Source organism: Balaenoptera musculus, chromosome 5, assembly GCF_009873245.2.
Source record: "Balaenoptera musculus isolate JJ_BM4_2016_0621 chromosome 5, mBalMus1.pri.v3, whole genome shotgun sequence".
Classification (NCBI taxonomy): domain Eukaryota; kingdom Metazoa; phylum Chordata; class Mammalia; order Artiodactyla; family Balaenopteridae; genus Balaenoptera; species Balaenoptera musculus.
In genome coordinates, this window is record NC_045789.1 from 118,302,879 (window position 1) to 118,316,747 (window position 13,869).

General features: G+C 40.5%; 2 protein-coding genes across 3 annotated transcripts in view; both read left to right on the plus strand.

The window, feature by feature from the left end:
- Positions 1-13,869, plus strand: part of SYNPO2 (synaptopodin 2) — a 168,018-nt gene that overhangs the window by 57,064 nt on the left and 97,085 nt on the right. The gene's annotated exons all lie outside the window — the stretch shown is intronic.
- LOC118895242 (ran-specific GTPase-activating protein-like) lies at positions 7,316-8,146 on the plus strand. The gene is given in 2 exon segments (XM_036852117.1): positions 7,316-7,842; positions 7,844-8,146. Coding segments are annotated over 2 exon segments (618 nt in total). The 5' UTR covers positions 7,316-7,390; the 3' UTR covers positions 8,010-8,146.

The following is a 13,869-nucleotide window of genomic DNA, read 5'->3' on the forward strand; positions in this document are numbered from 1 at the left end:
GTACATGGGACATTCATATAAATATACAAGTTTTTATCACAATGTGAAAGAATTGATGTATTATATGTCAATTTACAATGAAGGTAAATTACAAACACACCATGTCATGTTACTTGGTTAACTTGTCACAGGCTTAAAGCATTGAATAAGCACTTAGACTTGCTCCTCTCTGGTTAGCAGTAAAGGATCTTTCTAGATCTAACCCACTGGAGAGTTTTAAAATAACAAAGCCTGGGTCCCATCCCAGATGAATTACATAAAAATCTCAGAATGGGGACCTGGTAATTAAATCCCTTTCAGGTAGTTCTAGTGAGTAGCCAGGGTTAAGAACCATTGGTAACTCTAACTGTGTATTCTCACTGGTTACCAGTGAGGTGAGATCACCCCCATGGGGGTAAAAATTAGTTCTCTAGGGGCAAAAAAAATACCTTAGCTGTTATACTGGTTTGTGGGCCTCCAGAGGGCCACAGCACGTACACATGCGTGTAGTATATCTGTAGTGTTAGCATTTCATGGGTTGGGGACAATTAGGAAAAAAGACTCCCTTAGAAAATGATCATGAAAAAACGTTGAGAAATACTACCCTAACCCTGGTAGACTGCTGTTAGTTTTCAATACTTAAACTTCCCTCTAAAATGGAACACAAATCTTTTTGGGTGCTCTTACAGATATTGGTAGGGAAAAATAGCATTTAAAAATTCTACTACATGTTGATCACCTAGCTAGGTGCTTTTACATATAGTATCGAGTAATGCTATCCTGTATTTTTCCTCTAGAATGTACATAAAAATTATAATTAGTTCTGTTTCATTCTGGCTTCATAATATTTATATTGAAAATAACTCCTGTCTTCATGAAGCTTACAGAAAAATTCCATTTGAATCTGTAAGGCAACCAGGTGGCTTCAAATTGCTTTCACTCTCAACCACTATCAAATGTAGGTAATGAAGTTCAGAAAACAACATTCCATTAAAAGAAATCACAATAGAAAACAACCTCCATATCCTTGTCTCAACAGTATATTATTTATCTAAAGAATCATAGAAAATTATTATTTCATTAATTTATAGTAATACAGCTTTACAGTATAACTTAAGACTTGAATATATAGTATATTTGTAGTATAACTTTGCTACAAAAAGGCAAGTATATTAAAATATATATATGGTTGCATGTATTCTTTTGCTATTTGCAAGGGTACGGATTTGTTTTAAATGTACTCAGGATTTTGTTTATATTCAGGTATGGTGAGGCCAACAGATCGGGAGATAATTGCCATTGAAAAGATATAGTTGACCCTTGAACAAAGTGGGAGTTAGGGGCTCCAACCCTCCTTGCAATTTGGAAATCACGCATAACTTATAGTCAGCCCTCTGTATCCACGGTTCCTCATCCTTGGATTTAACCAACCATGGATCCTGGAGTATTGTTGTATTTACTGTTGGAAAGAATTCTCATATATGTGAACCCACACAGTGTTGTTGAAGGGTCAACTGTAGTTTGTCACTCACAGTTCCCAAGGGGAGGAGACATGCCATACCATGAAGGGCCACATGGGGAACAACCGGGGTTGGTCAGGAGGCGGGGCGAGAGGGAGACCTTGGGCAAAGCCTTTAAGGTGGTTTACAGGGAGGGAATGGGCAAGGCCAGGTGAGCAGGTTTAGGACTGGATAGTCTGAATGATTTTGGAGGGCTCTGGATTATCACGGTGGCCCCTCGCTGTTTGGTACCTGGTCCTGAGCTGATTAGGGCAGAGGAGTGCTGCCTCCTGGAGCGCTGAACAGAGGAGGCAGGTGGGGGTGTGCGCTCAGAATCGGTCGCTCTGCATCAACGTTGTGCTCAAAGGCAAAGCACGCTGTTCACTATCTCTAGGAATTAGCTAACCTGGGAGAGGCAGTCCCTCTCTAGTCAGTGAGGTCCCCGATGTCAGAGCATCAAGAATATAGAAGATAAGAAGATATAGTTAATGTAGTTAAATATAGTTAATACAGGGTTGTGTCCCAGAAAGTCAGAACCATAAACTAAATCAGCTGTGGAAAAGGAGAAAGATATTCAAATTGCAAATAATGTAACCAGGCACTCTGAAGGTCCATTTCTACACAAGTGCGTAGAAAGTTTTACCCAAGTATAAAGTTATTCAAGGCTTCATGCTATTGTATAGATAAATCTAGAAAAATCACTAGTCCTAAACAGTGAGATATGTTGGGAGGGAGCTGGGGGAGGGAGGATTTGACTGACATTATGGCCTAATTAATTCTGTCCCCTGTCTTCTTTCTCTATGTACTTGGTTTGTGCAGAGACAGAATGTAATGACGGAAGTTCAGAGCAGACACTTTCTGTTACCAGACAGGACCAGTACATAAAGAGATAGCAAGTTTGTTGGGACGCAAGTGTGAAAATATATAGCTTCCAAATAGGACCAGGAGTTTTATTATTGCTGTTATGTTATTTTTACTGTTCAACAAAAAGGAGGCAACATTGTATCCTGAAAAGAAACTAAAGTGTACAGTAAAGTAGGCCAGGGCTGGAATTCTAACTCAGCTGTTTACTGTGTAATCTTGGGCTATATATGTTACTTCTCCAAACATAAGTTTTTTCATCATAATATGCAAATTATATCTAGTCTTGAGATTGGAAACAATTAAGAAGCAAAACATAGGAAACAGATGAAGATTTAAATATAAAAACTTTTAAAAACTAAATTAAGCTGAATTTGAGGATGTGGCCAAGGTGGATAGACATAATGAGCTTCTTACTATTTCATCCCACCATTAAACTTCCCCACCCAGGCTCAGGCAAAGAGCCCGCTCATTTTTTTTTTTGGCTGCGCCTTGCGTCTTGTGGGATCTTGGTTGCCTGACCAGAGATTGAACCCGGGACCTGGCAGTGAAAGTGCAGAGTAGTCCTAACCACTGGACTGCCAGGGAATTCCCAGCCACTCTTCTAAACATATCACATAATCTAGCTGAGAACAGATCCTGGGTAAGGTGTCTCCTAAGCTGGGAAGAGCAAGAGGAGGTCTGACTTGAGCTAGGCTTGCTCAGTCCCTGCTCCCAGTCTCAACCATCAGGCAAGGCCCTCTTCCTCCTCCTCCAAGAGTGAGTGAGGAGTGGTAAAGACGAGACAATAGGTCCCCACCTCCCCACCCTGGAAAAATTAGAAGTGGGGGCGGAAATCTCCCTATACCACTTTGAAGATGATTATGAAGATAGACTACAGATAAGATATGCAAGATGCCTAACCAGAGCAATAGGCATTTTCAATAGAAAGAGATAAATTCACCAAGACTTCATTTATCACATATAGATTATTCCTTCTTCTGGTATTGAATTTAGTGAAATAGCTCTCTTTTTTTCTCTTATGTAATATTCAACACTAAACTTTTTATTTATGAGAAAAGGGGATATTCTGTCTGAATCCGAGTTACTAGTAATTAAGTATTCTGAATTAACTCATTGATTTTATAAATAATTATCAAATACCATTCCAGAAAGAGTGTAGATTGGTAAAAAAAAAAAAAGCCAGAAATAATGTAATAGCAATCTGTAAACACAAGTATTAAATCTTACTATTCAATTGTTTTTGTTAGTATTTTAGTTGATCACACTGAATGGTAGGTATTTAATTCATCTTTCCAGATAGAACAATTAGGCACCTTCTCATTATTACACATACAAGTCAACAAAGGAGAATTTGGTAGCTTTCAACAATGATACTAACATATACTATTTATGAAGTGTTTTATAAAGCTTCAGGCACTGTGCCAGGTGCTTTATAAAGCTTTATTTCTAGTCCTACAACAACCCCGGAAGGAATTATTATTATGCCAATTTTATAGAAGAGAAAACTGAAGTTCAGAGAGGTTGAGTAATTTTCAAAGTTGTAGATACAGATTGAAACTAGTAAAGTCAGGATTCTAATGCAGAACCCTGCAAAGCCTACATTTTTTCCTTTATATAAGTCCTTCTGCCTCCCCCCCTGGGAAGAACCTAATGTGAAAAGAAAGAAAACAAGGTTGTAGTTCCATTAGCATAACTAATAAGTGACCTTGGCACTTCATTTAATGGAAGTTTTGTAATAAGGGTAGGAAGACAACCCTTTTTTAACCCTCACATATGAGTTTAAACACATGATTCATTTTGAGCTAAAATGTTTAGCTGATTCATCCAAACTATGTTGAGAGTTCAGAGAAAATGAAAAAAGTTCTCCTGCATTGATTATAATTTGAAGCTTTTAATGGGCACACCATTGTTTCTAAAGTTCAGCAATACCCTGTACTTCTCCTTTCATAGGATTCATCACATTGGGACAGGATAGGTGCTCATTATTCATTGATTATTTGAATGCACTAATTAATGACTAAAGGCATAGGGGTCTCAGAAATGGTGTTAGAGGGTATTAACTTCAGGCAAGAACAGGAGAGATTCTGCAGCACCCAACCTTTCCCCAACTACAGCCATTCCTTTTGAAAATCAAAAATTGCTCATAATTGTGCACACCATGAAGTTTTGAACACTTCGTGCCATGTGCAATATCTATTGTTGTACTTTCATAATTTTTGTGTGTAACTGCAAAACCACCCTGCTTATTATAGATTCCTAGGAATTAATATAGACTGCCAAAGATCAGCAAAGTGAAGACCATAAGCCAGCATGAAATTGAGTACTGATGAGCTCCATGGAGAATCAGACGTACTGATCTCTCTTGGTCCTCTCCAGTGAATTTTTCTCCAACAAAACTGGACTCCTCTGGGCTTGGTGAGGAATGCATTAGAATGCAAAAAGGTGGAGCAGATCCTGTGTCCCCTTCACCCCTCCCAGAAGGCCAGGATTCCTGCTCAGGTCCTTGTCCATCTCCGCCCTCCTGAAACATGGCCCACATCTGTCTACATGGTGTCTATAGCTCTCTCCTCAGATTCCGCCCGTAACTTCTCCTTAGCATCGCCAATTACGTATGCTCTTCTTCTCATACAGGTTTTACGTGTTATGTTATAAAATCACATTTTTATTTCAGTTTTTCAAAAGATTTAAGTACATACATTTTCATGTAATGATATTTTACCATCTGTACACATCTTTAAACCAAAAGAAGGTGTTTTAAAAAAAGGCAATTTGCCTACAGATGTGCCTTAAATGTCTTCATCATTTACCAGTGCTTTTTTTTTTTCCCATTTCTCTCTCTCTCTCTCTCTTTTTTTTAACTTCAGGAAGATTATTCATGGGGAAAGTCCTAGATCCTATTTCCAAACCAAACACAAATTGTAGTACAAGGCATCCTTTTATATAGACTCATCATTGCCATCTAGGGAATATTTATGTCTCAAATGTGAAAGGATGTTCAACTAAAAATGGGCATTTCTATTCTGGTCAAAGGCTTAACTGAAATTAAGTCTGCTGCCCATCTCTCTGTCTTAGAAGAACACTCATGTTAAGTCAGGAAAAGAATGAGAAGCTGAAGGAACTCTAGGCATAATTCAGGCACAAAACTGAGCTAGAGAGAAACATATATATATTCTTGAAATAGATGGTATTTCCACACTCCCCAAATTAACTGGTTAGTTGATTATCTTTTCAGATATATAGATATAGATATTGATATAGATATAATGTGTGTATGTAGATATAGATAGATAGATAGATACACATATCTATCTATCTAGCTAGCTAGCTAGCTAGCTAGCTATACGTGGGGAAATATATAAGGAAGAATAATAGCTAACACTTACAAAGTACTTATTATGTGCCGGGCACTGTCTAAGCATCTTACACATATTAACTCATTGAATCCCCATGATAAGTCTATGAGGGAAGTATAATATTATCCACAGTTTTACAGATGAGAAAACTGAGGTGTAATAAAATACATTGCCCAAGATCACATAGATAGTAAGTGATGACTTGAACCCAGACAGTCTTGCTCTAGACTTCATACTCTTTACCACCATGCCAAACTGCTTCTGTTCTCAGAGAAGGTACAACATAATGGGAAATTTAAATGTTCACATGTGAGAAGCTAAATGATAACTCAGTTCCACGATATGAAATGTCCCACAATAGCGTATCTTAGGTGGCACATGGGCTCTGAGGCCATGAGAGCTGCAGATTTAGAGAATATGTTTCCCCTGCCTATTTTACTCTGGACTGAAGTAACCAGGAGAAGCTTTTTAGGAAGAGAAGAATTGAAGAATTGGGCCTTTTTAACTGGAAGAATTGGATGAGAGAAGGAGAGAACAGAAGGCATTCTAGGTGAGAGGAAGGGCTCTCTGAAGAGCCAATATTCAGAGATCAAAATGAACAAAGCATTATTATAGGGGAGGAGTAGGAAGACCAGTCTACCCAAAGCAACAGGTTCAAGTAGAGAAAAATAGATGTGTTTCCAAAGGTTGCTTAAATCCAGATGTTACAAGGATGTGGCTCTCAGGCAAAGAATTTGGACTTCATTTCATAGATAAAGCAGAGCTGTCTTAAGAGGTCAAGAGCAAGAGTGGGAAAGTAAAAAAAGTATTTGGGGAATACTAATTTGGCAACCATGTGCAAGAATAGAAGGGATAAGAAAAAGGAAACAGGGCCTTACTCAGAAGTTTGTGCATTTTTCAAGATGAGGGCCTGGAATTCAATAGATATATTTTAAGTAAATAAAAAAGAAGGCATACATTCTAGAACTCTTACTAAGGAAATAGGAGGAATTGTATGAACTGTTCTGGAAACCTAAGGGATATCATCACAGATTATTTCAAAGGTTTTTAACCTGGGAAACACAGAGTAAGACGGAATCCAAATGAAAAGTAGATACAAACTGGAAATGAGGAGGGAGATTAGGGGTTTGAAGACAGATTCAGAAGCCATCTCCATAAAGGGGGACTGATTTTGAAGAAAGACTAGGGGACTGAGAAGACCGGAGGTAATGTCCATGTATGAGGACTAGGAAGTGGAAGAAAAGTTCTTGAAGGAAACTGAGAAGATGCAGTTATTAAAGTAGAGGCTGTGTTGAATCTGGATGGTATAAGCTTTATGGAAACCGAGGAAGGAAGTGGTTTCAAGAAGGAAATTGTGGTCAACAGTTCTAAGAGTTGCAGAGAGAAGGAGACACGAGAACACAGAAAAAGTTTCTGAACCAGCACACTCACATTACACAATGTAGATATAAGTAGTCACAACTTCATTCTTTTAACTTGTAATTACTGTAATTTTGTCAACATCAACGTTACTCCTGGCGGCGCGTTTCCCGCCGCCGGGCTCAGGGGTCGGGGTTTGGGTCGCGGGGCGGAGGGAAGAGCGGGAGGGCGGGAGGCACCGGCGCCAGACGCGGAGGCAGGAGCTGCGACCGGCCGCCGAGAGGCCGCGGAGCCCGCGACCACCGAGCCAGCCGAGCCGCCGCCGCCGCCGCGCCCATGGCGGCCGCCGAGGACACCCACGAGGAGCACGACACCTACACCGAGAATGCCGACGAGTCCAACCATGACCCCCAGTTTGAGCCCATAGTTTCTCTTCCTGAGCAAGAAATTAAAACGCTGTTAGAAGATGAAGAGGAGCTTTTTCAAATGCGGACCAAGCTGTTCCGGTTCGCTTCGGAGAACGACCTCCCGGAGTGGAAGGAGCTGGGCACCGGGGACGTCAAGCTGCTGAAGCACGAGGAGAAGGGGACCATCCGCCTCCTCATGCGCAGGGACGACACCCTCCAGACCTGCGCCGACCACTGCATCACGCCGGTGATGGAGCTGAAGCCGAACGCGGGCAGTGACCGCGCCTGGGTCTGGACTACCCACGCCGACTTCGCCGGCCAGCGCCCCAAGCAGGAGCTGCCGGCCATCCGCTTCCTTAACGCCGAGAACGCACAGAAATTCGAAGTTTGAAGAATGCGGGAAAGAGGTTGAAGAGAGAGAAAAGACAGGATCTGGCAAAAATGATAGTGCCGAGAAAGTAGCTGAGAAGCTAGAAGAAGCTCTTTCGGTGGAGGAGGGCAAGGAGCCCGAGGACGAGACCAAAGAGGCGGCTGCGGAGGAGCAATGAGTCGGCTCCCGTTGTGTCCTTTCTCCCTGTCTTTTCCCTTTTTCTTTTTTAAAATTTTGCCCTGCCCTCTTCTTTTTGGTTTGTTTTTATTCTGTTTTGTTTCTACAAGGGACTTTATATAAAGTACTGGCTTCCAATATTCAGGTTGTTTTTTTCTAAGTTTTTGCCCTAATGAAAACGACTTCAGAAAATCCGTCACCCAGTCGTGAGAATGTACTGTGCTAACTTTCTTTTCCATAGTGGAAACACTTATCTGTAGTCATCAAAATAGCAAATAACACATTCGTTGAACTTGGAAAAAAAAAATTATTCCTTATTGGGTGAATCAGTCCTTACTTAGACACCCAGTCAATCAGTAATGCTTAGTGAGCACTCATAATAAAACAACAGGGAGGAAGCTTGGTGGGAGAGGTAGAAGCAAGTGTAACTCACAGTAAAATAAAATGGTTTCTGAACCACAGAGCTTGGGTGATCTTACTCCTTTAGGTACATGGAGAATAGATGCAGGAAGATAACATGGTGATAAAAAGCTTATGAACTCACTCACAATAGGTCCAAAGAGTGTCCTGGCAAAGGTCTTTGAAACTGGGATCTTTATTTGGAAAAACCATTCCCCACAAACACAGGAGGCTCCTCCCAAGGGACGTTCCCTGTGATCTTCCATGTCAGGGACCTAGTGGATGCTGCTGATTTGAAAGGCTCTTGAGAATTAGTGAAGAGAATAAGTAGGCTGGGGTCCATCAATACACCCACCCATGCAATTGGGGGCCATGTTTCACATCTCTCTGGTCTTCATTCTGTGTGACCTAGTATGTAAGAGAATGTGCCTGGGAATCGGATCTGGATTCAAACCCCAGCTCCTCCGTTTATCAGAATTGTAGTTTGGAAAGCCATTTAATCCCTCTGGACTTCATTTTTGTCTTCTGTGAAGATGGCAGTAATAACCCTATATCAAAGATTATTGTTAAATGCTCTGTTCATGTGACACTAAATACATGGTAGCTACTCTAATTACTATCTGAGGAGGTCTGATGGAAAGAATGGTGATTATCCTAGTTGATTACGAGGACTGAGTAGTGTCAGAAAAATCTCAATCCTGATTCCTTTTACTACATAATAAAATGACTTGCAACTTTAAACTTTTTCAAAGCACTTTCGTATCTGCTAATACATGTTATCCTTACAACAAACCTGCGAATGTGTGTGTGTTCGTTATTGCTCCTATTTTGCAGATGGAGAAAGAGGGCCTCAGAAGGGGACAAGGACTTATTTCAGTCACAAAAGGGGAAGGTCACAGAGTCTGCACTGGAACCCAGGGCTGCTCACTCCTGTCAGAGCCTGATGGGAAAAGCCAAGAATCTGCTGCCACTTTTCTTGCCAAAATACCCCTCCACTTATGTAGTGAACACAATGCAGAGATGAGTTAATTCTCTAGTCACATCAAAGAGCTGCTTGTTGAACTTTCGACTTTTGGCAAGTCGTGCATCATTTCTTAGCTTCAGCAATTCCTTGACACTTTTCCTGCTTTAACTTTTATTTTTCAAGGCACTTTTCAATTTACTCTTAGTGTTCTCGAATAGTAGGCATTGTTTTCATCCTTTTTGCATCTCAAAAAAAAATGTGGTTTGTTTATGTTTCCATTAGTTGACATTACCATCCAAATGCTTATTCAGATCAGAATATTGGTTTGGATATATGTGGTGCGTGTATGGTAGTGGGGGTGGTGGGAGGTGATCTCAAAGATGTTCAGACATGTCATATTACTTTAAATCCTCCGATTTTAAGGATAAAGTGCACTTGTCTTCAACTTCGTACACCAAGTTAATTGGTCCATTACTTAGTAGATTTTGTACTTGATTGGGAGGTGTAAGGCCCTAGACAAGCAGAACTCAGCCTTATATAGTTTTGTTTACCCCTTAGGACCCTGTGGCAGGTAGGAGTGAGGGTGGGAGATGGAGGAGAGGGTCAAAAGTACAAGACTGCAAGTACTGAATCCATCTCCAGTGGAGGGGATGAGGATCCTGAATAGCTCTGCCCTACAACTTGTCCACAGTTGTGTGAGCCCAGGGAAACTATAGAGAACTCTTCAAGCCTCCTCTTGCAGTCTTCAACCATCTCAGGAAGCAGACTGCTTCAGTCATCGTTTTCCTTCTAGAAGGAAGATGACTAGAAGAAAAGTTGAAACTTTCCCTCAAATTGCTCCCCCTAGAGTTTTTGAGAGGTAAGACCTAGAGTACCCTGCCAGCCAGTAAGAGAGCCACACCTGGGGGTGCGGGGGAAGGACTAGTGTTCCTGCATTCTGATGCCATACATGCATTTTACTCTGATTTAAAATGTATTTCTCCAGGTTACCAATTTTTACATTGTAAGACAGATGACATTTTGATCCTACATGATATATTTCTATTCAAAGAGTTTTAGGATATATTTGTTCATTAGTATGTAAAGCTGAGAAGTATTGACTGTAAAGTTACTGGTAACACTGAATCTATTATTTTTATGAAAAGACAATGAATATATTTTCCCCCGGAGTGAAGATATATTTTCCGTTACCATATCAGGGCATCAGAGGAAAGCAGTTTCCTTGAATCATTACTCTCCGTCCCTTTCACTTCACTGACCAATGACAGAGGTTTGAATCCTAAATTTAACTTTGGAAGTTTGTTACAAGTTTCAAAGAATTTGCTAAATAGGTTTCAAATGTTAGTCCTTTGTGCCTTGGGAATAAAGAATTAAAAGAAGAGTGATGGTTACTTTTATAGTAAAAACTTGGCACAAAATAAAACTTTTTTTTCTCTCTTTCTCTTTTTTCCATGTGCTCACCTAAAGCAATAAACGATGATTATTGTGATATGGATGATTACCCCTGAGTTTTTCCAACAAGCTCAAGGAAGTTTAATGGCCCAAACAATGTGCTTTTTAAGAAGATCACTGTAAACATTCATGTCAATTCAAGGAGTATCTTTCAAAGTTATTCTGGGACAAATATGGTGCAAAGAAACATGAGAGACAGAAAGGAAACAGGAACCCCAGGCTCTCGCTCTAGTCGTCTGTGGCCCCTGCACTCTCTGGCTGTTCTTTCCTAGCTCTTCATCTTCTACTAACTTCTATGTGTTGGAGTCTCCAAGGCGCTGTCATTGGAGTGCCAGCCTTGGAGCAAGCCTTTTGTCTCCTCTATCTGTACTCTCTCCCTAGGTGTAGTGGGTTGAGTGGTGGCCCCAAAGAGATATGTCACCATCCTAATTCCCAGAACTTGTGAGTGTTGCCTGATTTTGGAAAAGGGATCTTTGCAGATGTAATTAAATTAAGGAATTTGAGATGAAGAGATCATCCTGGATTATTCAGGTGGGCCCTAAATCCAATGACAAATGTCCTCATAAGAGAAACACAGGGGAGATTTGGCAGACAGAAGAGGAGGCATTGTGACCAAAGAGGTAGAGCTTGGAGAGGTGTGGCCACAAGGCCGCAGTCAAGGATTGCTGACCGCCAATGGCAGTTAGAAAAAGTGAGGAATGGATTCTCCCCTAGAGTCTCCAGAGGGAGTACAGCCCCTACAGACACCTTGATTTTGGACTTCTGGCCTCCAGACTGTGAAAGAATACATTTTTGTTGTATTAAGCCACCAGTGTGTACTCAGTTTGTTATAGCATCCACAGGAAGTTAATACACTAGGGAATCCCATCTAGTTCTCATCTTCAAATTCCATCTATAAATTTAAATCTCCAATCCTGACTGTCCTCTAGGTGCCACACTCATGTATCTAACTGCCTGCTTCACATCTGCACTTGGATACCTAATAGACATCTCAAACTTAGTATGGCCAACAGAATTCTTGATTTCTATCTCCTGCACCCACTACTCTGTTTCCTAGTCTTCCCTATCAATAAATGACACTACCATCTCAGGCTTAGGGCTTAGGTCCAACTACTTCATGGCTCCAGCAAAGAACCTAAGCATCATGCTTGATTCTTTTCTTCCTTTCAACCCCCTCTACCTAATTCCTAGATGAATCCTCTTGGCTACCATTTCAGTCCATTGTGTCTGACCTAAGCTTATGTTGTAGCTTTCTGATTTCTTCCCTGCCTCTACTCTTGTCTCTTTCCACAAAAGCCAGCGTAAACTTCCTACAGTGCAACTCATTTCTTATCACTCTCTGCCTAAGATGTTCTAATAGCTTCCCACTGCACTTAGGATAACATCCAAATTTCTTATCTTGGCCTACAGCAGTGGTTCTCAACTGGAGACTATTTCACCCTCACAATGCCAAAAAGACATTTGGCAATTTCTGGAGACATGTTTTGGTTGCTACTACTAGGGAGAGCCTACTGGAGTCTAGTGGGTACAGCCCAGGAATGCTGCTAAGCACTTTGCACTACACAAAACAGGGTCCAACAAGAAAGGATTATCTGGTCTCAAATGTCAATAGTGCCAAGGTTGAAAAACCATGCCCTACAGAGTCCACGTGAGTTGATACCTGCCTTTTATTGCCTCATTTCCTTCTACTTTTCCTCAAATATGCTAAGCTTGTCCACATCTCAGAGCCTTTGAATATACTCTCCCTTTGGATTGCAACATACTCTTCCTAGTATGTTGCATCCCATCTTTGCATTTCTGTATCTTCGTTATCCAGGTGTAAATTCTAATACTACCTCCTCAGAGAGGCACCACCCATCTAAAGCAGCCTCCACCCCATCCTACCCCTGCTCTGTCGCATTAGCCTGTTTTTACCCTCTATATTGCTTTTCTTGGTACTTTATTTTATATTTTTATGAATTTATCATTGGCTTCTTCCCTCTAAAATTGCAAAGTTCTCTAGGGTCTTTCATGTTCACTGCTGTTTGCCTGCATCTAGAGCAGCACCTGGCACAGAGTAAGTGCTTAATAAATATTCATCAAATCACTGACATACAAATGTAAAGCGATAGAGGATAATTAAGTAACCCATAAAATGTTTGGTCCCAAAAGTGATGCAGTGAATCACCAGGAAGGCAGGCTTATTTCTAATCCCTTGTCAATTTCTAGTATATGGCTATTTGGATGTTACCTTCATTTAAGTCTTAACTCCACTGACAGAATGAGAAGCTAGGGCCTTGTTTATAGAAAAGATGTAATTTTACTTTTGAATCTATTGTTTTGAAGACAGAGCAGGCTTTCATGTAGTGGATGACTGGCAACCAGTTGTTAATGTGGTTGTAGATTTGAAGAATCCACGTAGAAGCAATGGCTGAATCCCTGAGAGCAGAGGAGCCCACTGAGGGATTGTTTTCAGAGAGAAAAGCCAAAAATTTGCCCTGAGAGAACCTACTGTTAGGAATAGAGGAGAAAGAAGAGTCAGCAAAGGAAATGGAGAAAACCTGATTAGAAGAGTAATAGGAAAACAGAAGAAAAAGTTTCTGAAGCCCCAATCACAGAGTGATAGAAGACAGTCAATTTATAAAGGAAGCATTGATAATGCATTTTTGGAACTTTTATGCCTTTGGGTTGGGGGTACATGTTCCTTCCATTAATCAGTGAACAGCTAAAAATTTTCTGGCAATGCAAAAATAAACTTAGCTATAAAGTACCTACAAACAGAGAAGGTAATGAAAATATTCAGTTCTTACTTAAAAAAAAAAAACTTAACCCTGCTATGAATTTTCCATAATTGTAAAGGGTTTCAGGATAATCCTCAGGACCCTAATTTTTCTATTATCTATTTTACTTATTATGGAAAAACTTTTATCATTTCTAATAGAGCCTAAGTGTTGGAAATAGAAGTCATTTTTTTCCCTTTCATCCTGTGTTGAGTGGTTGAGAAATCAGCTAGGGAGATTGGCAAAATTAAGAACTGGCAGAAATTTCCATCTGCCCCAAACTGATC